At 36.0% G+C, this 22,362-nt stretch overlaps 3 protein-coding genes across 3 annotated transcripts; 1 reads left to right on the top strand and 2 right to left on the bottom strand.

The window, feature by feature from the left end:
• The first annotated feature begins 752 nt into the window (after positions 1-752).
• LOC122006301 (uncharacterized protein YGR130C-like) lies at positions 753-8,586 on the top strand. The gene is made up of 12 exons (XM_042561752.1): positions 753-882; positions 1,238-2,822; positions 2,913-2,946; positions 4,002-4,078; positions 5,344-5,403; positions 5,502-5,612; positions 5,720-5,776; positions 5,895-5,984; positions 6,166-6,607; positions 6,937-7,046; positions 8,090-8,120; positions 8,201-8,586. The coding sequence occupies exons 2-12, from the start codon at positions 1,305-1,307 to the stop codon at positions 8,308-8,310; spliced, it is 2,640 nt and encodes an 879-aa protein (XP_042417686.1). The 5' UTR covers positions 753-882; positions 1,238-1,304; the 3' UTR covers positions 8,311-8,586.
• Positions 8,587-9,559: 973 nt separating this feature from the next.
• On the bottom strand, positions 9,560-18,839 carry LOC122006302 (asparagine synthetase domain-containing protein 1-like). The gene is made up of 15 exons (XM_042561753.1): positions 18,605-18,839; positions 18,401-18,515; positions 18,085-18,300; positions 17,053-17,246; positions 16,812-16,947; positions 16,246-16,584; positions 16,079-16,158; positions 15,332-15,446; positions 14,008-14,113; positions 12,763-12,856; positions 11,855-12,048; positions 11,146-11,245; positions 10,956-11,072; positions 10,148-10,204; positions 9,560-10,027 (listed from the first exon to the last, which is right to left on the bottom strand). The coding sequence occupies exons 1-15, from the start codon at positions 18,698-18,700 to the stop codon at positions 9,920-9,922; spliced, it is 2,067 nt and encodes a 688-aa protein (XP_042417687.1). The 5' UTR covers positions 18,701-18,839; the 3' UTR covers positions 9,560-9,919.
• A 2,198-nt stretch (positions 18,840-21,037) lies between these two features.
• Positions 21,038-22,243, bottom strand: LOC122006305. The gene has a single exon (XM_042561760.1). It carries the CDS (start codon positions 22,143-22,145, stop codon positions 21,201-21,203), a length of 945 nt encoding a protein of 314 aa, XP_042417694.1. The 5' UTR covers positions 22,146-22,243; the 3' UTR covers positions 21,038-21,200.
• Between the last annotated feature and the right edge of the window lie 119 nt (positions 22,244-22,362).

Below are 22,362 nucleotides of genomic sequence, written 5' to 3' on the forward strand. Positions count from 1 at the left end.
GTTGGTTAATTTTAGTTTTTATTAAAACTTTAGTCAATTAATCATTGTTGAGATAAATTAAATAGATTTAATTTATAATTAATAAAATTATTTTAATTAAAAAAACTAATAATAAAAAAGTTTAAAATATATTTCCATGATCCAAAGTATTTATAAAATTATGACAATATATATTTTTTATATAAACTTAAATGTAAATTATTATCTTATGCTTATAAATTAGACTTGATAAAGGTGTCATAAATTAGTGTCCTATAAATTGGATGTGTCATGCCAATGCAATGATGCAATTCAAAGATGACTCATCCTCATAAAAAAATAATTTAATTTTTTATATTAAATATTAAACTAATAAGAATAAATATCATATTTGATAGTCAAAAGAGAAAGGTATATTTTTTAATATTATAAGTCCAAGATATTTATAAAAGTTTTTTTATTTGCAGTGTTATTAATCTAAAATGTGATACTAAATAGAATCACGATCATAGATATTTTTTTATATAAAAAATAATTAGAGAAAAATTAGTTTTAGTGTAGAAAGAAAGTATATATTAATATAATTTCATTTTGATCCCTTGGGTGCATGGATGATTGGCTGAACGAATCCAAAATATTTTTAGAATTTTAAACTCGTTCTACTTTATTTTAGAATTTTCAAGGACTACTTTGATAATTTTAAAGCTTGAAAGGGTTTGTAAAACTATTAATAAGTTTAGGGGGCCGAAGTGAATTATTATTACTATTTCTCCGCGGCAGCTGCAGCTGACAAGCAGAGATTTCGTACAAATGGATAGGGAGGGAAGGAGTAGCGGGCGAGTTTGAACTGTTGCTCTCTGAAGCCCCAACTTTTGTCGCTCTCAGCTCGAGTATCTTCCTCAGGTGCCTCCTCTAGTGGCTTCAATCAGATTATTCTTGATGTTTTCCTCGTTTTTGCTATGATTTAGATATTGTTTTGAACAAGATCGATGACGTTTGATCCAGCTAGGGTTTTGGAAACGGCCGTTTGAGACTAGTCTTTTCTTTCCCCTTCTGGTTTACCCTAGGTCCGCCTCGCGTTTCGTGTATGTGATGAATTGTGGAGGAGATAGGGTTCCATAATTAGGTTTCTCTAGAAATTGTTGTTTTTGTTTGCATTTTAATTTGCTCTTCATATCCTAAACTCAACTGTTTTCGTTCTGCCGATGCATAACATTGCTCCTCTGCATTAAAGTTTCAATCTTTCCATGTTATTTAGATCGAGTATAGCGTCTAAACCTGTTGGGACGGCAGAAGACAAACCATCATCTGAAGTGGGGGGAATTATGACGGAAAGTGGGTCTGCTCTGTCTCCTGAAGGTAATACTTTGGTATCTGTTGATTCTGAAGAGTTGGACACTAAACCTAAATGTGGCACGGTGGATAAGGCCACAATAGATAATGGATCTGGTCCTCCGGATCTGAGGAATGCTGTGTTCAAATCTGGAGATAAGGGAAATGACTGTGCAGTTAATATAGTAGAGGAGAATGGTGAACAGAAGGACATTGAAGAAACGGACACTGCAAAAGAAAATGATATCAGACACTCAAAGGAAGACAACACAATTGACGATGCAAAACCTGTGCAAAATGAAAATACTGTAGAAGAACCAAAAGAAGACGACACGATTAAGGATTCTGGACCTGTGCAAAAAGAAAGTACCTTAGAAGAATCAAAAGAAGATGACACGACTGAGGATGCAAGACCTGTGCAAAAAGAAAGAGCTATAGAAGAATCCAAAGAAAATGATATAACTGAGGATGCACGACCTCTGCAAATGGAAAGTTCTGCAGAAGAATCAAAAGAAGATGACACAATTGAGGATGCAAGACCAGTGCAAAATGAAGATACTGTAGAAGAATCGGAAGGAGATGATATGGTTGAGGATTCTGGATCTGTGCAAAAAGAAAGTACTTCACAAGAATCAAAAGAAGATGACACAGCTAAGGATGCGAGACCTGTGCAGAAAGACAGTGCTGTAGAAGAATCAAAAGAAGACGACATAACTGAGGATGCACGGCCTATGCAAAAAGAAAGTATTATAGAAGAATCAAAAGAAGACGACACAATTAAGGACGCAAGACCTCTGCGAAAAGAAATTACTACAGAAGAATCGAAAGATGACAATAGAATTGAGGGTGTGGATACAATGGCCAAACAGAATGATATAAAAAAAACAAAAGACAAAAATGAGATTGACGATACAATTGCTACTATTGAGGATACGGAAATGGTTGAGGAAGAAGGTGATAAAGCAGCAAAGGGTGTGACAACTACCACTGCAAAATCAAATGATGTAGAAGAATCAAAAGAAGGTATCAGAACTGAGGACCCAAGTACTGCCAAATCTGAGGATGGGAAAAAGACTGATGCGGAAGGTGATAAAATAATGGCTGTTGAGGATGGAAAAATGATTGTTGTGGAAGGTGATAAAGCAATCACGGTTGAGGATGTGGAAATGGTAGATGCAGAGGATGAAAAAAATGAGGGAGTGGAAAAAGAAGAGGAGGGCGTGAAGCAAGAACCAAAGCAGGGAGAACCAAAAAATCATATGGAGGGTGAAGAAAATGGTAATACTAAACAGAAGGATAACAGGGATAATGAAGCTGTAGGGTATAAAAGAAAAAGATCACAGGTTCAAATTAAAAAGAGAAAAGGAGGTGTAAGTGTCACAAAAGCCAAGGAGTTACTAAATAGTCCTATCTCTTCATCCATTGAACGTCCTGTGCGTGAAAGAAAAGCTGTAGAGAGATTGGTAGAAGTAATTGAAAATGAGGCATCAAGGGAGTTCCAAGTTGAAAAGGTGTTTTATTATGCATTTACTTTTCTCTTAATCTTGCCTTTTGAGGTTTCTATTTTAATCAATGGATATCTGAGATATCTCTTGTTACAGGGACGTGGCACTCCATTGAAGGATATACCAAGTGGTATGTTATTTATGATATATTCCAATTTAGAAGTTTCATATTGACATTAAAATGGAAACCTTTTGTTTTCTTGAATTTTGTTATGTTCTCCTTTTTGCATCAAGAAATTGTTTCGTATTCGGAGGAATTTCTTATATATGACTGAGCTTATCAGTATGTGCTCAAGTATCTTGTTGCCAATTCATTTTTTTTTTTTTGTTTCATTAACTTTGTAAGACTTCATTATTTTGCTAATTGTTAAATTTGTTTTATTTTAAATTTTTTAGATAAATACAATTCCCTTTAGAAATGGTTGTTTGTGCTTCAATTGGTTGTCATGCAGCATTGTTTTCCCGATTATGTATGATTTTGTGTGTTTCCTTTTTGCACCAAGAAATTGTCTCGTATTTGGAGGAACTTCTTGTATATGACTGTCCTTATCAGTTGGTCTATATGCTTAAATGTCTTGTTACCAATTCATTTATTGTGGTTCTTTATCTTCGTAACCAACATTCCTTATGCATTGATTGTTTTGCTCCTTGTCAAATTTGTTTTGCTTTACATTTGTTAGATAAACACAATTTCCTTTAGAGATGGTTGTTCATGCTTCACTTAGTTGTCATGCAACATTGTTTCCCCTTTTATATATGATATACATTTTTATTGTTGCTCTTCACTGGTCAATTAGAAGTATGTTCATTATTCAACTTGTTGGTGTATTAGATTTATCTGGCAAAATAGACAAAACAAATTGAAAGGATGCATGTAGAAATTATTCTCAATTGTATTTGTAGGATACCATTACCACTTGATTAAATACTTATTCACCAATTTTAATTTATTTATTTTATATACATTAACTATTCCCTTAAACAAGAAGAAAACTTTTAGCTATCATCTAAAATCCAAAAGTAAATATTGTTGTCAAGATTCTAATAATTTAACATCTAAAATCCAAAATTGTATTATAGTTTTGGCCACATCTTTATATCTTACAGTTTACTTTTCTTTTCCTTCATATCTCAAGTATGTTCTAACTATATGATATTTCATGCACGTGTGGTTCTTCACTCCAGTGGCTCACAAGCTAGCAAGGAAGAAACCTGATGATATTAAATTGATTCATCATACTCTTTTTGGAAGGAGAGGAAAGGTGCGGAGTATGCTTTCTTTATTCTCTATAATATCTTGTCATTCTTTCTAATTTCTTCTATGGTTTGTTCAGGCGTGGTGCACTTTTAGGGCTTAAGTAGTAGCCTAAGTTATTTGCAACATAAGTATCATTTTCTGATTGCCTTATAATTTGTTTGTAGTGATTATGTTTGTTTCAAAGATTTGATGCTGCCTCAATGGTCTACAATCCGAGTGCAAAAGTGTTGCTGTGAATAGCTAGCTAATTTATATTGCATGCCTATGCTTCTTGGTTTATTCGAAATTATTTTGAACTTTGTTCTTTGCATAAAGTTGTGATTTTTCACTTTGTATATTTTTAGTTTTCCTAAAAAAAATTTATTAACCTTTTGACAATACTATTTGCATTAAATGAGTGTTTCTGTGAGACACATTGTTTTACTTTCAAAATTTTCACATTATATTTCATTTAATTGAAATTTATTATTAGATAAATTTTTTGAAGTTCATCAAATGGATTCCTTGCATAGAAAAACAAATGAACCAAAAGGGGTGGCAGCCTAATATAGGTCATCCCACCCTTATTCTTGAAGACCTTGCCAGGTTAATAGTCATTGCTAGGGCTAAACCAACCTCTTACTATATCCACAGAGAATCTAAACCAGAGTCTAGAGAAGTAGAAAATCAACACAGAAGGATACTTATCTTTGCTTTCTTATTTTTTAGCTTCTCTTATAGATGCTTGTATAGGGTACTTAGGATACTAATAACCTGTATAATTAAACAGTAATCAATCTGAACGAACGTTCTCAGATACTCTTTTTAGATACTGAGCAATGCAATAAGATTACCTTCAATTATGGAGGTTCTCAAGATGGTAACTTGGCAGGCCTTTTACCTCCATTAGTTGAAAGCTTCCCACAATGACTAGGGTGTACATTCTGTGTTACTTTCTTTTTTATGTACATGAGTGTCACTATCTGTTGAGGTTTTTAATGCCCATGTTTACATCCCTAAACAAATTTAAGAATGGTATCTTTGAGTCTATACGAGAATGTTGTGGGAATTTTTGTTGCTCTTGCTTTGTATTGTTCATGTGCTTTAAATCAAAGCTTTCCACTTAATGTTTTCAATCTAGTGAGTGTCTTGAAAGAAGGTGTAACCCTAGTAAGTGCTGCAAATTTGAATAATTGGAAATATGCTACGGTTGTCTGTACCTATAGACATGATGCCATCAGTCTCCATTACCAATGCCTTTCTGAAAGATATTGTTTTATTTTAGTGCAGGCAGTGAATTTCAAACATCATATTCTCCAGTTTTCAGGTTTTGTATGGCATGAAAGTGATGTAAGAGCTCATTTCTTCAAGAATAACTTGTTTTGCACTTACCCTAGTGCTAGTTCTTTATTCATTTTTCCTCACAAGCTAAATTTCATCTTCTCCAGGAAAAGCAGAGAGATAAAATGAAGGAGAAACTTGACAAGTATGTAAAAGATACACTGTTGGATCTATGCGATCTGTTTGATTTACCGGCTTCCAAAGCCAATTCTAGAAAGGTAGGTTGATCTTCCACTTCTAAGGTTCTAATCTAAAGTGAAATTGCCTTCTCATCTATGCTTGCTTCTGATTGTCTCATATTGATTATTTGGATGACATATTGCAGGAAGAACTTGTAGAAAAGTTGTTGGACTTCTTGGTTGCCCCTCACCCTAACAATGAAGTACTATTTCTGAATCAGACAACTCTCTTATGCTTTATTTGATTATTTCTTAGTATCTTAATGTTGATGGATGGGATTCATTCATATGCTCATTGTATACTTCTTTTTTTTTTTGTAGCAATCAACAAAATCCAGAAAACGCAAGAGACTAGCCAAGGGAAGTTCTTCAAAGAGAATTGAAGGTGCACATTCAAAGAGGTCTAGAAAGGTCTGTATCAGAAAAAAATGGATCTAACATTCAGCAGTATCATTCTGTGTCCTTCCCTTTGCACTTAAACTTCATATTTTTTTATTATTATTCAGTTCATATTTCATCATGTAGGTTTGTTATGGTGATTGATAAAGTTAGATTATGTCCTCTTTGACGATTAATTTTCTTTCACATGCAGAAAGAGAACACAGATGATGCCTCTCTGAGTGAAGGAGATAAAAGCTTATCAGAAATGGACGATGGAGATGAAGTCAATGAAAGTGATCCTCTCAAAGGCAAATCAGTTGAGCTTTCTGAGAGTGAAGATGACGATGAAACTAATGACATGTCCAAAGAAAATGAACATGAAAAAGAGGATCTAGAAAAGGGGAACAAAGAGAAGAAGAGAGTTTCTAAACAGAAGGATTCTATTGGTATGGAAACTGTGAGGACCAACTCTAAGGCAGAGTTAGTTGCTGCAACTGCCAAGGATTCTACTAGACAATCATCTTCCTTACACACCAAAACAAAGGATGTTGCTGATGATGTACGTACAAAGGTCTTCTCCAGGAAGAAAAAAATGACTGATTCACCTAAGAAAAAGTCAAACATTAGATCAGCAAAGAAAGAAAAGGATACTGGTAATCTATTAGCCATAAGTTGTCATTATAATTTGTCTGGCTACAGGAGATCTAGGACATTTTTTTTTCACCCTTGTCTTTACTATCCTTCTCTGTTAAATAGAGTTATGTCATTTAAGCTGGAATTTATATATAATGATATTGCAACACTATTCTGGAAATTTTGCTTAAATCATTGATAGTACTTCTGTTGCAAATCCATTTTGTTACAAATTGCCTTGTTTTTAGAGGAGCTTCAAGTTTCAATGAATTTTGCTTTGGATTTTAGCACAGTTAGTTTTTTTTTTTTTTTTGCATTTGTTCTGAAATGCATTTCACTTTTGATCAAGGTAAAAGGGTTAGTAAAGATAATAAAGCAAAATCCAAAGCCCAACAACCAAGCAAGGAGGAATTACGAAAGAAAATATGTGAAATTCTGAAGGAAGTCGACTTTAACACGGTGAGCTACGTCTACTAAGATTGTTTGTTTATGTAGATTACTTAGATTGTTCCAGAAATGCACTTCAATTGTTTCTTTGGAGCAGTACGAAGGTAACAATGCAATAATATTTAAATACACTCAAATAGACAGTGAGGAGGATCACAGATTCTACTTGGTATTCACCAAAATGCATCCTTACAAATTTCTTTTTAACCAAAAAGGCAACCCAAATCTAATTTCCCCTATGACAGCTTTGGTAGTGATTTAATTTTTCTTCGACAGGTCGTGTAAGTTGATTCATAAATCAGCTTGCAACAAGAATTTGGGTAAAAAAAAGAACATTTTTGGATATCAAAAAACCTAACTGTTCAACTTGAGGTGTGTCAAAGGTGAATATAAGATAATTTTGTAAATTTTATAATGCAAGTTGATTTTTGAATTAAGTTCATGGTGGAAAATGACACTAAACCTGCTGGAGTTGATCTACAAATGGCTAGATTTAGGGCCAAAAGATATATGTAGACATTTGAAAACTTGAAATGTGCAACTTGGGGTGTCTGTGTCTCAAAACTAAACATGTAATAAATTTATTATTTGACTGTGCAAGGCGATTTGCAAATCGGTTCATCTCAAAATTTAGAAGAAAAAAAAGGTTGAACATCTGTTAAATATATAATTTTTGTGGTTCAATCAAATTTCCAAATCAGGTTGCATTGTGATAAAAGAATGTGCTGTATGGTAATTTGCAAATCAATTCACAGCAAAACTTAGAGCCAAAAAATTCATTTTCAACATCTACAAGTTTGGAAATGCCTCAGTACCAAATATGAGATAAATTTATAGTTATAAGTCACTTTGTGGCTTCTTTTGGAGGTAAATTTGGTTATTATGGAGAAAAATGAACTCTGGGCACCTTTTGAATAAAAAAAAATTTACTGGACCACATTTTGGTAAATACCAATCTTATGTATCTGTGCTCTCTTCCATCTCCAGATAACTTTCTAATTCTTTGGAATTTGGATCTTATTAATCACTTTGAGCGTCCTATTTGTTTGTTTCAGGCAACTTTCACAGATATTCTGAAGCTGCTTGGTATGTACTTTAGAACCCTTATCTGTTCCTTCTCTTTCATCAATTTCTACAATGTTATAATTTTGTCAATTCTCCATCAGCTACGCACTATATAGTGGATCTGAACCCCCGGAAAGCATCGATAAAGCTCATAATCCAAGAGGAGCTGACCAAATTGGCTGAAGCTGAGGACGAAGAAGATGAAGAATGAGACAGATACTGAGAATGTGCAGGCCATTAATGAAGCAGAATAGTTAACACTCATATGGAACTCGCACTTAACTCATGTAATGCTGTGGCATGTACTTTAGGTGACACCTATGATGTTCACATTCTAATTCACCTGTAGCAGCAATGTGTGTGCTTGCTTATTTGTAGGTGTAGGAGATGTAGTTCTGATAGTTATTAGGTTTTGTTTGTAAACTAGAGATGGAGAATTTCTTCAGTTTGTGTGCATCTTTAGAATTTATGGATCCAGTTTGTTTAATTTCAGACCCATCATCAAAACTCAGGTAGTCTCTTTCCTACGAGGGATAGAAATGTGAGGAACCAGAAGGTACAAAATGGTTCTTTTGTGCTGTTTTTTGAAGGGAAAAGAATGGTATAAATCTACCTTTAAAAAAAAAAAATTGGAGAGAGAGAATAAAAGGATGTGTTTTCTAAATTTATTATATTTTATTTGGAAAACATGGTAAACAAAAAATAAAGGCCAAATAAATAAATAAAAGTAAAATTTAATCTTAAATACTTATGTTCAATTGACTATGGCATTTTTTGGCCTGGTTTGAATACGAACTGTTACATTTGTCGTTGGATGTACGTTTCTTCTCGTCGTCTTCAATTTTTTTTCTTTTATTTTTCTCACCTTTTTGGTTAAGAAAATACAATCCTAGCAGAGAATAACTCCACGAAGATGTTATGGTCATCAGTTGACACTGATTTGAAGCATGAAAAAGGAAGTGAAATGCTTCCCTCGAATGAGTGTAGTGGCTAGCACATGAAGTGTTGTCATCATGAAATCTGGAGTTCGAATCTCGATAAAATCGAGATAAATACCTCCCTTATGTGTTAGTCACTATTCCAAATGCTAATAGCCGTCCATGATTTACCCCCTTCGTGTTGACCCTGGGACAAATTGAAGGACATTAGGGATAAACATATTCACTTTTTGCCACCATGAAAAAGGAAGTGAAATAAAATGATTGACTTATCTCTTTGCATGTAAAAGGGGTCTGAAGGGATCAAATCTTCTTCTCTTCCTCAGCAGGTAAACAGAGCCTTAGAGCTTTGTTTGCTTGAGATGGTGTGCAAGTTATATTAACTTCAAAAAAATAAAATAATAACTAGAATTGTTTGACTAAGGTTAATTCATCAGGATACTTGTGAGATAACTCAGACAATATTTTACACAAGATTTCATCAGGAAAAGGATATTCATTCAAGACAACAACACAAGATGATTGCTTCGGAAGTATTTTCTTCTATTATCTTGTGATTCTCAAAGCAAACTGTAAAGAGTTCAACACAAGATGATATGGCAGTGAGTGTCTAAAACTCCAAAGGATAACTAGATGCAATACAAATTGGGGCTCAGCTGAAGCTCATACAGTTCGAACTTAGTGTTACTTTACAAAGTGATGGATCTTGTAACAGTTCGAGCAGAAGCATGGGTTGCTGCCCGGCTGCTTCCAAAGTTTTTCTTGAATCAAATTGTAAAGAGTTCAATATGAGATGAACTTGCAACGTCTGAAACTTTGAGAGATAATTAGATGCAGAATCAAACGGTGCTCAGATGGAGCTAACAAAGCTCCAACTTAGTGTTAGTTTATCAACTGATGGATGTCAACACTGCCAGCAGAAGCTTGGTTTGCTGCCCGGTTGCTTCCGAAGTTTTTTCGATTAGATTCTCTTGCAATTCTCGAACCAAACTGCAAAGAGTTCAGTACAGGAAGATTTCACAATTTCTTAGTTGGATGCAAAATAAATTGGTGGTCAGCTGAAGCTAACGTCAATCTAGACAAAAAAAAAAAAAAAAAAAAAAAAAGCACCTGGATGGCCCTCTTTGGCATTGCAGCAGCTTGCTCTAATCCAAGCAACCGAGAAACCTTGAAGAGATAAAGCAACCAAATTCAACACACCTTGACACAAATTATGTCTCTACTATCTGGAACTGGTTACATTAATTTGACCATTATGCAAGATTGTTAGTAATATTCAAATCAATTAAATTACTTTTTATTACATATTTATTTTTATTTTTTTTGTCTACTTCTATCTTCTATAGCTTCTACTCTGTGTGTCTGCTTGTAGGAGAAAGAGACAGAAAGGAAGAGTAATTGGGAATGGAGAAGAAGGGAGAGGTGAGGGGTTTCCTTCATTTTATCTATTTGAAAGAGAGGAAAGAAGAAATGAGAGAAAAGAACATAATTAGTACTTTGGTTTTTGTCATTCCCAAACATGCAGGATTTTAGTGTTTCCATCAATATTCAATGTTTCCTACACTCTTCCATCCTGTCTCGTTGTTTTCCTCTTCTATCGAATGTAGACAAGAGAATCTTGCTGGGTTACCCTTTATTTCCTTCTATTTGTTTTTCCCACTCAATTTGGCACACGCCTCATAATAGATTATATTCTCGTAACTAGACTCTATCAGTCATCTTTTTCATAATCAGCCTATATTTTCTCATTGATCTTCTGTTTTTCAAATGTGTATATATATATATGTCAATGTTTAAAATTATGCATATAAAAAAAATGCTTTTATCTGAATATCCTACAGGAGTTACAAGACAATTATTATATACTAGAGAATCTACAACAATTAAACGAATTGTAAATTCCAATTGCAGGACAAACCTCTCTAAGGATCTTCTTGTCACCTATCCCAACAGGTCTATCAAGGTCAGCAATATCCCACAGAGGGAGCTCCAGTAGAGTTCTAATAACATCCTCGTCGAGAAATGGGAATCTAGCCTGAAAAGCGAAAAATGGTATAAGCAAAAAAGGTGCAATAGGAGGTTTGGTGTTAATGGAACAAAAAGAATACCTCCTTTCCTCGATCAGAAATGCATCTGTCATCCCTACCCATATTCCTTTTCCAAATTCTCTGCACATCTAATCTCATTTCTTCATGAAGTGCAACCCAACTGAAGGCTCAAAGTAATGTAAAAAAAATTGCATTAAAGGATTACTGGATGCGATATTTGAGTAAGTATAAAGAAAAAAAAACAGAAAAAAAAAAAGAAGCAAGCATTATGCTTTGGGAAGTGGATGTCACAAAGTGAGTTCGGATCCTCTGTCCCAAAATACCTCTGTCCCTGTGTCCCCTTGCCGATCGGATGGACCAGATTACATCTCAAGGATGTCTTGCATATCATGAGGATACTGTACACATCTTAAGGATGTCATAACCGTCCGATCGACAAGGGACATGGGGATAGAGTTATTTCGGGACAGAGGATCCAAACTAGTCACAAAGAACCATGCAGTGAAACAAAGTAACAGATCAATTATAAGTTTAATAGATCACAGGTATAAACTCTTTTCAGCACAAGAATAAAAAAATATTAACTACATAAGATTTTATGAACAAAGTCAATACATGCCAAACAGAAATGGAAGTCATGCCTAGCAGCAGTATATGTAGAATGTACATAGAGTGTTGAGTTTAAGATTAAGTAATGCAAGGAAAGGTATATATAATCAAGAAATTGGAGAAAGAACAGGAAAATGCATCTATCCCATGCCAAACATACCCTCCAAGCCTATACTTCGTCCTATGCCTGCCATACCCAGCACATTGCTCATCAGCACCAGAGCCAACTATAAGAATCCGGGCAGATGACTTATATCGATATCTCTGGTTGTTATTTTGTAAATTACAAAGCCTCCCATCCACCCAGCCATCACCACCAGCAGCCAACCATAATGCCATCCCAATATTAAGATCCTGAGACAACAACCATCATAACCAAACCTTTGTTATATTACAAAAGCATTTTCTGATCGTCATGGCATGTTAAACATGAATGCAAATTGCCTACGGACAAGAATGGGAACTGACAAATAAGATATATATAGCATTTAGAGAGAACAAAAGATCTCAGGTGGCTCATTTTGAGAAGGGAACCACATGCCTCCTTCAATAAGAGATAGAGAGGATTTTTTTGGAGTTTTGAGTTAATCATGATCAAGTATTGCTCATTGAGGTATATAATACACCAACATACATGGTTTATAATTCAGTTCTCCTTTGATCATAACTCTACTTAACCATTACTTTAACGACCTTACTTTGCATCACTCAACTCCACTACTTGGATAACAAATTCAAGGATTTACTGCATTCCATGATTGTCAAATACATTAACTTAGAGATAAACAAACAACATTTTCAGTAACTCAAACAATTTTCAATGCTAAAATTTCTCAAGCAATCACTTTGAACCCTCATATAAGCTTTTTTTAGTTTTTTACTTTCCACAACCTGACTAAAACAGACTCAAGTCTAATTATGACCCAAACAGAATAGAACAACCTTCATGTATAAGTAAAATAAAAGAACCGACAAGAACAAGATTTGGAAACAATCTAAACAAGAGGGTTGAGAGAAACTGGACAAGATAAGAAACATATTTCTTAACAACATCAATGAAAGAGATACCATGTAGGTCTTTGCTGGATGTATCAATGATAATAAATGCTTTGCTTCACATGTCAAATCAGAGAGAATAGCATCAATCTCCACCAGCCTCCACCTGTTATCTAAATATGCCAATAATCAGAATGAGAAATAAGCAGATTTATATCACAAGATACCTTATTTGTTAGATCTAAAAACATCACCAGTTATATGAAAAACATTTAATGGAAGAGCCCAAAACAGAGGAAGCCCAAATAGAGGGAGATGAAAAGTCTTAATTTACTAGTTTAGCTTGCAAGTCTTGCAAATGGCAAAATGAAAAGGTTAAATTCGACATTTCTCCTATATTCTCTTCTTTCATATCATTTTAAGTAGGCAAAACAAACAAAACAGCTCCAATGCCTCTTCCTTCCCTTCTTCCCTCCCTTGACACTATTCCTTTCTCTCCCTCTTTCCTCCCCTCAACTAGAGACATCATAAGTCTCTTTGTATTCTCTCTAAGTCTCTAACAGAACCCTGTCTGACAAAGGGAAGAAGAAGTCAAATAATAACAATATATAATTGCTCTTGGAAAAAGGAGCAACAATTTGAATCTTCCAATTGACATGCGCTAATTAGGATTTATAATGGTAGAGGAGAAATTTTTGAACTCTGGTGATATGGTACATAAAAGGCATATTTCAATGGTTGAAGGTCAATCCTGCGCATCCACAGCCATTAAGCAGATAGAATGTGAAGAACAGCCATATAAAATGGTAAAATGGACTAATATCATGAACAAGGGAAATTATATAAGCTAAACAAGTAAACAGGCAGTTGCCAGGTTTTAACAATGAATAGTTTCTAACAATCATTCTTGGTTTCTTACATTGCGAAGCACATGGATTAATTATTAAAAATGGTGACGTTTGTTTCATAGTAAAGAAGTCACCAAGCTGTAATCTTGATTTTTAATGATTCAATGCATGTACATTGATGTACCTGCGGTTCCAAGGATTTCAGGGTTCTGGAAGGACCTCAAAGTTGACAGGACAAAAGAAACAAAATTCTCCAAGTAGGGTGATTAAGATACACAAATTGCATATACCAGCCAAAAAAAACATCCTATCATGCGTTTGTTTCTTGAAATGAACATTTTGTATGGACAATGTACAAATAACATCTGATCTTACATCAAAACATCAAAAGAGTACTATTTTAAGCAGACTTGTAAATGCATTCTCTTGGACAAAGTCACAGTATACATATACACTGGTGGAGAATTACCTTCTATGTGGAGCAATTTTTTGAAGTTCAGCCAATCCTGTCCTAGCAGAAACTCTGTCAGGAGCAAGCTGGCTATCAAAACTCACATTTAGCAAATCAATTGTGTCTGCAAAAGAATATAACAACAAGCTGTTAGTCTTCACTCTTAGTTGACAAAAAAAGAGTATTTAATGAAACAGATAAAAAACATATTAAAATTCTTATGAAGAGGAAATGAAGCTATAGTACACACCCACACACAAGTGAAAAAAAAAATAAAAAAAGACAATTGCAAAGGACTCCAAGTTAATTAAGATACTACTCTACAGTGTATAATACAAATCAGTTGCAAAAGATCTTCACCATTTTAGTTTGGATGAAATTTCCAGATTGTTAAAAGATTCCATCAGGAACATGCAGTAACAAAAGGATACAATCGAAAAGAAAATTTGTTCTATCAAATAAAAGCCAAAAAAAAGAGGTAGGGGCTTGTGAACTGAAAGAATATCAGAATCTTGAAAATTTACACAAAGCACAGAAGATAGCAAGCCAGGCATAGAAGGCCTAAGTTTCTTACTGGAATATCTCCATATATGGTGTAAAAGGTAGTTCAGTATGTGATATTTATAGTTAGCTATGCTGGATGATATGGACACATGAAATAGAGCAAGAAAATTGCAGCCTATAGAAGTGACTGAAAGAAAGCAGTGTGCACTCTGTTATAAAGAAACATATCATTGCACACTCATTTACATACTGTGAACAAATTGAACTGTGATTTGGGTAACACAGCAATGTGTTTGGCTTTTCATTTCACAAACTCCTATGTCCATAGAAGTTATTCTAGCAAGATTAGAAAAGGAACGAAAAAAGTCCCATTTTTTTGAAGCAATCAACTACCAATTAAAACTATTAAGACAACTAGAGTTTCCTTTTATTTTGACAAATCATTTATATCTGTAGAAAAGCATTTTATCGCCAAATTGAGAGTGTATAAAATACAATACGTATGTGTGGGTTCCATAGAAAAGTGAGCCATGATCTACCATAATCGCATCCAAGAATGAAGGATGTCATAGAGAAGTGACCCATGATCTAGTACAATCACATCCAAAATTGAAGTATCTCATGACAAGTTCAAAAAAAAACTAATTTATTATGATAAAAAATGTATCCAAATGAAACAAATATGAATATGTCATCAGGAATAATGCACAATGATCAAGCTAACATAATCACAGAAACAATGACTTCTAAGATACATTATTGGCAAATTGATGAAATTTAATTTAAAGAGAAATCGCATAAGATGCATGTCATTGAAATGTGTTTAAGATGAACTTACATCCAGGATCAAGGCATTGATCCAATATTGCTGCAAGTATCATGGAATCCAGCCCACCAGAGAAGAGAACAGCAATAGGTGCATGATCATCCATTTTGTCTTTCTGACAAGTTGCCTACTGTTGGAAAACTTTTATTATCATGATTTAAAATTACATCACTCCTCAATATAATAACACCATATATATATATAGAAAATCATGGTGTCTAGGAGATTTTCTTAAAAACACAAGTTCTACATGCAGGGTTGTAATTTTCAAATATGGCTGGTCACAAACTAAAATTTCTAGAAGGCACATGGAAAACCAACTTGATGTTGGGGCGTCTATAAAAAAATGAGCATACTGATCTCCATCATCAGACAAACAAGAGACAATGGATCCCTTTCAGCCCATTCTACAGCAAGGTTGAATAATCAATCTAGCTAGCTTCCAGACAGATTAATCAAGATGAGAATCATGATAAGTTAAATTCATATCATTCAATTTTATTTAGACAGCTATTCAATTATATTGTGATCATGTCAACATTAACATAATAGATAAAATAAAAAAGATGACAGCACAGGACCACAGGCATGCACAGATGAAACAATGGCTTAAGAAAGCCAAGGATGCTAATTAATTTAACAGGATTCAGAAAATTTAGCCAGATAAATTATGAATGCTTACTACAAATTAAAAGTTAAAGCAAACATTTGGCAAGGAGTTTATTGGAAAATCCCAATATAATAATTTATGACTTTTACCTGAATGAATCTGTTTACAGTCCGTCGCCTCACAGATTTTCTTAGTGCACTGAGTACTTTTTCTGCTGGTTGAACATCACCTGACCACCAATACCAGCATTCAAGAGGTTTTAACTAGAAAAATGCTTTCAAATGGTAAAAGAAACAGTTTGTCCAGCATTAGCAACCTGGCATGTGGTTATGAACATCTGAACTTGCTCGTGCATGATTCATTCCTTTGAGAAAGGCTGAAGGCAAAGCAAGTTGCTCTGGTTGACCTTGATGATGTTTGGAGGAAAACAATTCCATCTTTGGATCTATGGATGTTCTTTCCCATTTGACTAGCTTATTTAATGAAGTATCAATCCAGTTGTGCTTTCTAACCTCACCAGCAAGATTTTTCTCAAGATTCACACTTGTCTCAAAAGCCTTAAAATGAATACTGTATATCCCACAAGGAAGTTCTTCCCAGTAAGAACCTATAGTAGTTGAATGTTCAGCTTCAGTATCTAGACTGGTTTGGGTGCCTACAAGCATATAAGCAATGATAAGAAAGACAAAAGGAGGTTAACAAAAGTAACTGAAAAGATCATATTACAACAACTATAAACAAAATATTTCCATAAAACAATTAGAAAAGAGGATCCAAATATCTAAGAGAACATGCAGCTAGCTTAAATAAAAATAGTTATGAATCTGCAATGAGGAAATTTTATGAAACTAATTAGTAATGAATCCAAAATATTATACTTACAAGAAGCCTTCCGTATAGCTGAAGCTGGTGATACAGAGGATAGAAGAAGTCTTGGGTCACCCAAAGTAGGCCAGTGAACAAGGAGGCTTCGCCTTCCAAATACATCTCGCCCAAACCACAAGCTTCTTGATTTTCTCTATGAGTCAAATGTGTGAATAGTGTATTCAGTAGAGAGTTATACAAAAAGCATCAAAAAAATCTCATCCAGAGTATGCTAGAGAAAACAGAATAACTAAGCTACCTGCCAATATACCAAGGCCCAAGGGCCCTTGATCATCGAAATAGTCTCAGAAATGTGTTGCACCTTGGCCTCACTGCATGAACAAACTTTTTCTTTTCCATTGTCATTGCAGCAGCAATGTCTTTCCAATACATGCAAAAGAGTTTCAGCATCATTTCTATCATCACTAACATGAATTCCACCAAATATTTCACCTTTGGAAATGAAAAATGTAACAAAGAACCAATCTTGAGTCAAAGAAAAAATAAATATAGCACAAAACAGATCTGAAGGAGCATTAGATGAGGAAAATTAAAAGCAACATTACTTGAAGCGACATTACTTGAATCAACATTTTTCACATATAACAATAATCCAGGTAGCCAGGCAAGTATTAAATATCTAGTGCAATAACTGTACAACAAGCTTGAACTAAGCCTAAGAACATAATGCAGGCATTGTCAATCTTCTACAATTTACCTTGGATATGCGGATAAGTATACATACATTCGTACACATATGTGTGAGTATAAAATAGGGAACCTAGGCACTTGACCAATTTACAGTTAAGTCATCCCAAGACTCTAGCCAACAAGCTATACCTTCAGAAAGAATGACATATTACAATAATCCAAGCTGTAACTATATGAAATTCTGTATCATTATTACAAGTATCAATTATTGATCAACATGTCAAGCCATCAACAGAAAATTTTTACTATCATTAACGGAGATGATAGTCCAGAAAATTCAACTGAGGATTTAAAATGAATGGATTCTATGTCCTTGGCATCTGTCCCTTGAATTTGGAACGAAGAAGGTTTCAACTTCTTTAAAATCCACGATTATAGCTTGGCTACAACTTACAAGCAATATTGCGGACCTGTCACCAATGTCCCAAGTCATAGGCATTTAGATGACAAGTAACATCAGGAGGTCATTCTTATTGCAATCCACAGCAAAGTAAGAGTATCATATAGAACATGAAAGAACAATTTACATGGTGAATGCAATGGTAAATAATCAGCATGCCAGAAAGAATTTGGTAATCACCATTAAAGAGGAGAATATTTCCAGATGAATCCACCAATGGCTGAATAATGTGACTTACACCCCTCAGCTGCAGTGTTGCGCCTAAGAAATAAAGTTCCCCATATGATTGGCTATTACTATGATCACGTACTTTAACACCTTCAAATCTAGAACAGAGGTTTTCATTTGCATCTGTCTCAATACATACATCCAAATCCTCCTCCACACGGCCTTCATCTGAAATTCAAGTCTTTCCCAGTTAAAAGCCACAAGTATATACAATCGGCAGCATGTGCAAGGAAGTAACACTTAAACAGGATGTCCACAGATATATCACCGTGTTTACGAGAAGACTGTGCACTTTTTAATGTAAGGAAAACCTTTTTGGAGCCAAGGCTATCGGGTCCTCTTCTTCCGATCGCGTCTTTGAGATCCTCCACCACCAGAGCTGGCTGGGGAAATTAAAAAACGTAAGTCAGTTGCCATCTTGTCGATTAGATTTCACCGTTTGAGCAAGGAAGAGATTTCATAAGAGTTTCACCTCGTCGTCGTCGAATGATGGGGGGTCGAGGGATTCCCTGCAGAGATCACAACCGACGATATCGACTCCTGAAACAAGGAGAGCAATTCCGCACATCTCCTATGAAATTTAAGACAGCCGATGAGTTCGATCCGTGGAGGAGATGGAGCGAAGAGGAGGCAGGCGATCGAAACCTGAATCGATGAGGCAGCGTGAAGTATGGTACTGATAGGGTTTAAGATCTTGATGAAATCTAAGGTTTTCTATTTTAAAAAATTTTACATTCATCTAAATATAAAATTAATATTTAAATATGCAAATGAAAATATCTGTTTACACGCATCCCTGGCCTATCCTTGCTAAAAAAAAAGATGCACAACATAACGGTCGTCAGTTAGGCCGTCAGTGTTGCATCAAGCCTCCCCTTCTAATCCATCCTTGCTCAATGCGTCTAAAATACCCATGCTTTAGCACTTGGCATAACAACTCTTGGTGGTAATAGTAGTCAGTAAAATTGCTTTGTTACCTATTCTATTAGGAACGGTAGATTTTTTTAGTCTATCATATTGGTGTATTTATGATCCATGTAACTATATTGATACCGCTGAAAGGTATTTTAGTTACTCGTAGTTTTCGTTGGATCCCTGATAAAGTAAGTCTTAGTTTTCATTTCTCTTACGATAGATCTGGAAGAGGGGTGTGTCTCAAGTATTCACCTGGGATCATGGCTTCTTAGATTTATTCTAGGTCATCTCCAGGACTAGTCAATAAGATTAATTGAGTTTATCATTTTTCTTAGGTCTATTCTGGATGTACAATTTTATTTTGATAGTTATTTTTCATTTTAGTTGGAAAATACAGTCGGATGTTTGAGGTACTATAAGTGATCAAGAAGTAGTAACTTATATTACAAGAGAAAACTTTACGCAAAGTTCTATTACTATTAATGGGTGGCTCCGAGATTTCTTATAGGAACATACATTTCAGGTAATTCAGTCTTATGATTCTTCATTATTTGCATATGGTCTTTTTTTAAGGAGCAATTGACCTAGGTTTAATTGGGTACGATCATGATTTTGATGTGTATGTTAAAGAGTTTAAGTTAGGTTTTATATATGTTTGATATGTGTGTTTGAGTTATGCAAGACTCGGTAAAATCACAAATGAGAAGCTTGATGCAACCAAATTTAGGGAAAGTTGATCCTATGGCTCGGGTTCTTGTGATCGGTGGAGGATGGTGCATCCGAGAGATCACAGGACGAGGAACAATGGAGTGGATCAGAAGGAAGCGAACTTCAAGGCAACGTGAAGGATAATACAGAGAGGAGCTGCAAGCTCGAGTGCGTCTGAGGGACGAAGGCCGAGGAAGAGAGCTTTAAGGTGACTCCGGATAGGATGAGAGTTGAGTGTGTAACCGGGACCAATCGACTGGTTCAATATACTGGGCAGATAATTGGGAGCGAACAAAAGTATTCTGTTCGCTCAGCCAGCAATGACAAATAGACTGATATCTTTACCAATCGACTGATATCTTTATCAGTCGACTGGTATCTTTACCAGTTGACTGGTAAGTAGTCGTTGGTGACCGTTAGTAGAGTCCTTGATTCTGCGAAGTAGTTGTTGGCTGTATCCAACGATGACATTAGTCGACTGATGAGTTTGCCAGTCGACTAGTGAATAGGGATTGAGTTGATATATGATCAACTCTTTCCACTCTATTTAAAGGAACTTTGAGGGATGAAGGATATTACTAATTCTTGCTAGAATACTCCAAGTCATTTCTTGAAACTTCCAAGCTAATTCTCTTCCTTCTAATCTAAATTTCTATCTTGTAAAAAGAAAGAGAAATTTGTGAGAGGTTTTACTTCATCGAAAAAGAGTAAGCTTTAGCTAAAGATTACTGGAGATTAATCCACCAAAAAATTAAGGGATCGTTCACCTTAAAAATAAATTGTGGAATAGGAGCATAATCATATTACATAATCTTGTTAGAATTTATTTCTCTTTTACTTTATTTCTATTATTATTCCATTATACAACCAACATTTTAGAAAGAAAATCAATTTAAGATGACCAAACTATTTAATCTCCCCTTAACCGACCACGATCTTCAACATTGTTTTTCTCAATTGCTCATTTTGCATAGACTTTCAGTTTAATATTTTTATTCAGCTGCGGTGATTATGAGCAAGGACTCATTGAATCCATCAAATCGGGTGTATTTAGGAGACAACTGAACATAAACCATAACCCCGGATATTTTTAAGACTATAATTCATATGTTTTATCGGTATACTTTTGAAATTATTATTATTAAAATAAAACTTTGATTACGCTGAAGTCCGTCCATAAATCAGTTGCCTTTAAAATCATTATGCATTTAGCACAGTAGTCCACTAGATTTACCCTAATTGCTAAAACATTATATATGAAAATGAAAATTGAAGTCGGAGATTAACAACAGCAGTGTATGTGATTTGATTTGAGAGGCCTGGAAAGAACCAAAGATCATGAAAAAATTTACAAAGATACTTCTTAAAATCTACGCATAAAGATCTTTTAAGATTCGATAAGATCTTCCTTTGACTGTACTTTCTTCAACAACTCCACTGCGATCTCACCGGCGAATCACCGAAACAGCATGCGGCACCGAGCGGTCGTGAAACGGGAGGGAAACGTACTCCCATGCGAACTCCTCGGCGATCTCCCCGGCGAGCTCCCCATGCAGCGCCTTGCAGTACATGTACGCCACCACGGCCGCCACCATCCAGTACAGCAGCAACGCCGCCGTGATCCCCGTCGCGAACACCGTGCGGGCGATCGCCGCCGCCGCCGCCATGCTCCCCGGATTTCCCACAGCGCAGCCCCACAGAGTGAGCCCGATGGCGACCGCGAAGAAGAGATTGAGGCACAGGGAAGCGGGCCGCATCCCCTTTATCAGGTAGGCGCTGCGGCGGAGCGGCGCAAAACCCCAACTCGATTCCAAAATCGCGATGACTCCGGCGAGGAAGTAGGTGAGATGGAGGTGGAGGAGGGCGAGGAAAGCGAAGGCAGCGAAGATGGAGTAGAGAAAGGGGGAAAGGCGAGGGGGGAGGCGGAGAAAGGTGAGGGCTTTGAGGGAGAGGAGGAGGAGGGAGGCGAGGAGGAGGAAGAGAGTGGCGAGGGGAAGTAGGGCGGCTGCGAGGGTGGCGGTGAGGTGGGCGAGGCGGGCGGGGAGGGAGCGGAGGGCCGGTAGGATCTTGACGGGGCGGCCGTAGAAGCTATGGTGGGCGCTACCGGAGATAGCAGCGGAGGCGGAGAGAAGGAATAGGGCGGCGAAAGAGAAGAGGACAGGAGGTACAAGGGATGGGAGGCGGTGGCGATGGGAGAAGAAGAGGGAGGAGGTGGAGGGGGCGGAGGTGAAGAAAAATGAAGGGGCAGCAACGAGGATGGAGGAGAAAGGGAGGAGAAAGAGGACGGAGAGGGCGAGGAAGTGACGGGAGTGGGCGGCGACGATGCGGTGGGACTCGGAGATGACGCCGCCGAGGAGATCGGACCACGTCGATGTCGCGTCGCGTGCCATCGGTGACGGTGGCCTTGTCTTTTTCTCGCAGCGAGAAGAAGAAGAAGAGATGCAGGCGATAACAAATACTTTACGTAATGCGTAGAAAAAGGTTGGGGCCCACTGATATATATTTTTTTCCTTGGGGCACTTAACGTGTCGATGAGATTGCTAATTATTCTTTCATTTGCATATTTTAAATCAAATTATTTCTGTTCTAAATAAATTAATAATATCG

The sequence above is a fragment of the Zingiber officinale genome, chromosome 7B, assembly GCF_018446385.1.
Source record: "Zingiber officinale cultivar Zhangliang chromosome 7B, Zo_v1.1, whole genome shotgun sequence".
In the NCBI taxonomy this organism is placed as follows: Eukaryota; Viridiplantae; Streptophyta; class Magnoliopsida; order Zingiberales; family Zingiberaceae; genus Zingiber; species Zingiber officinale.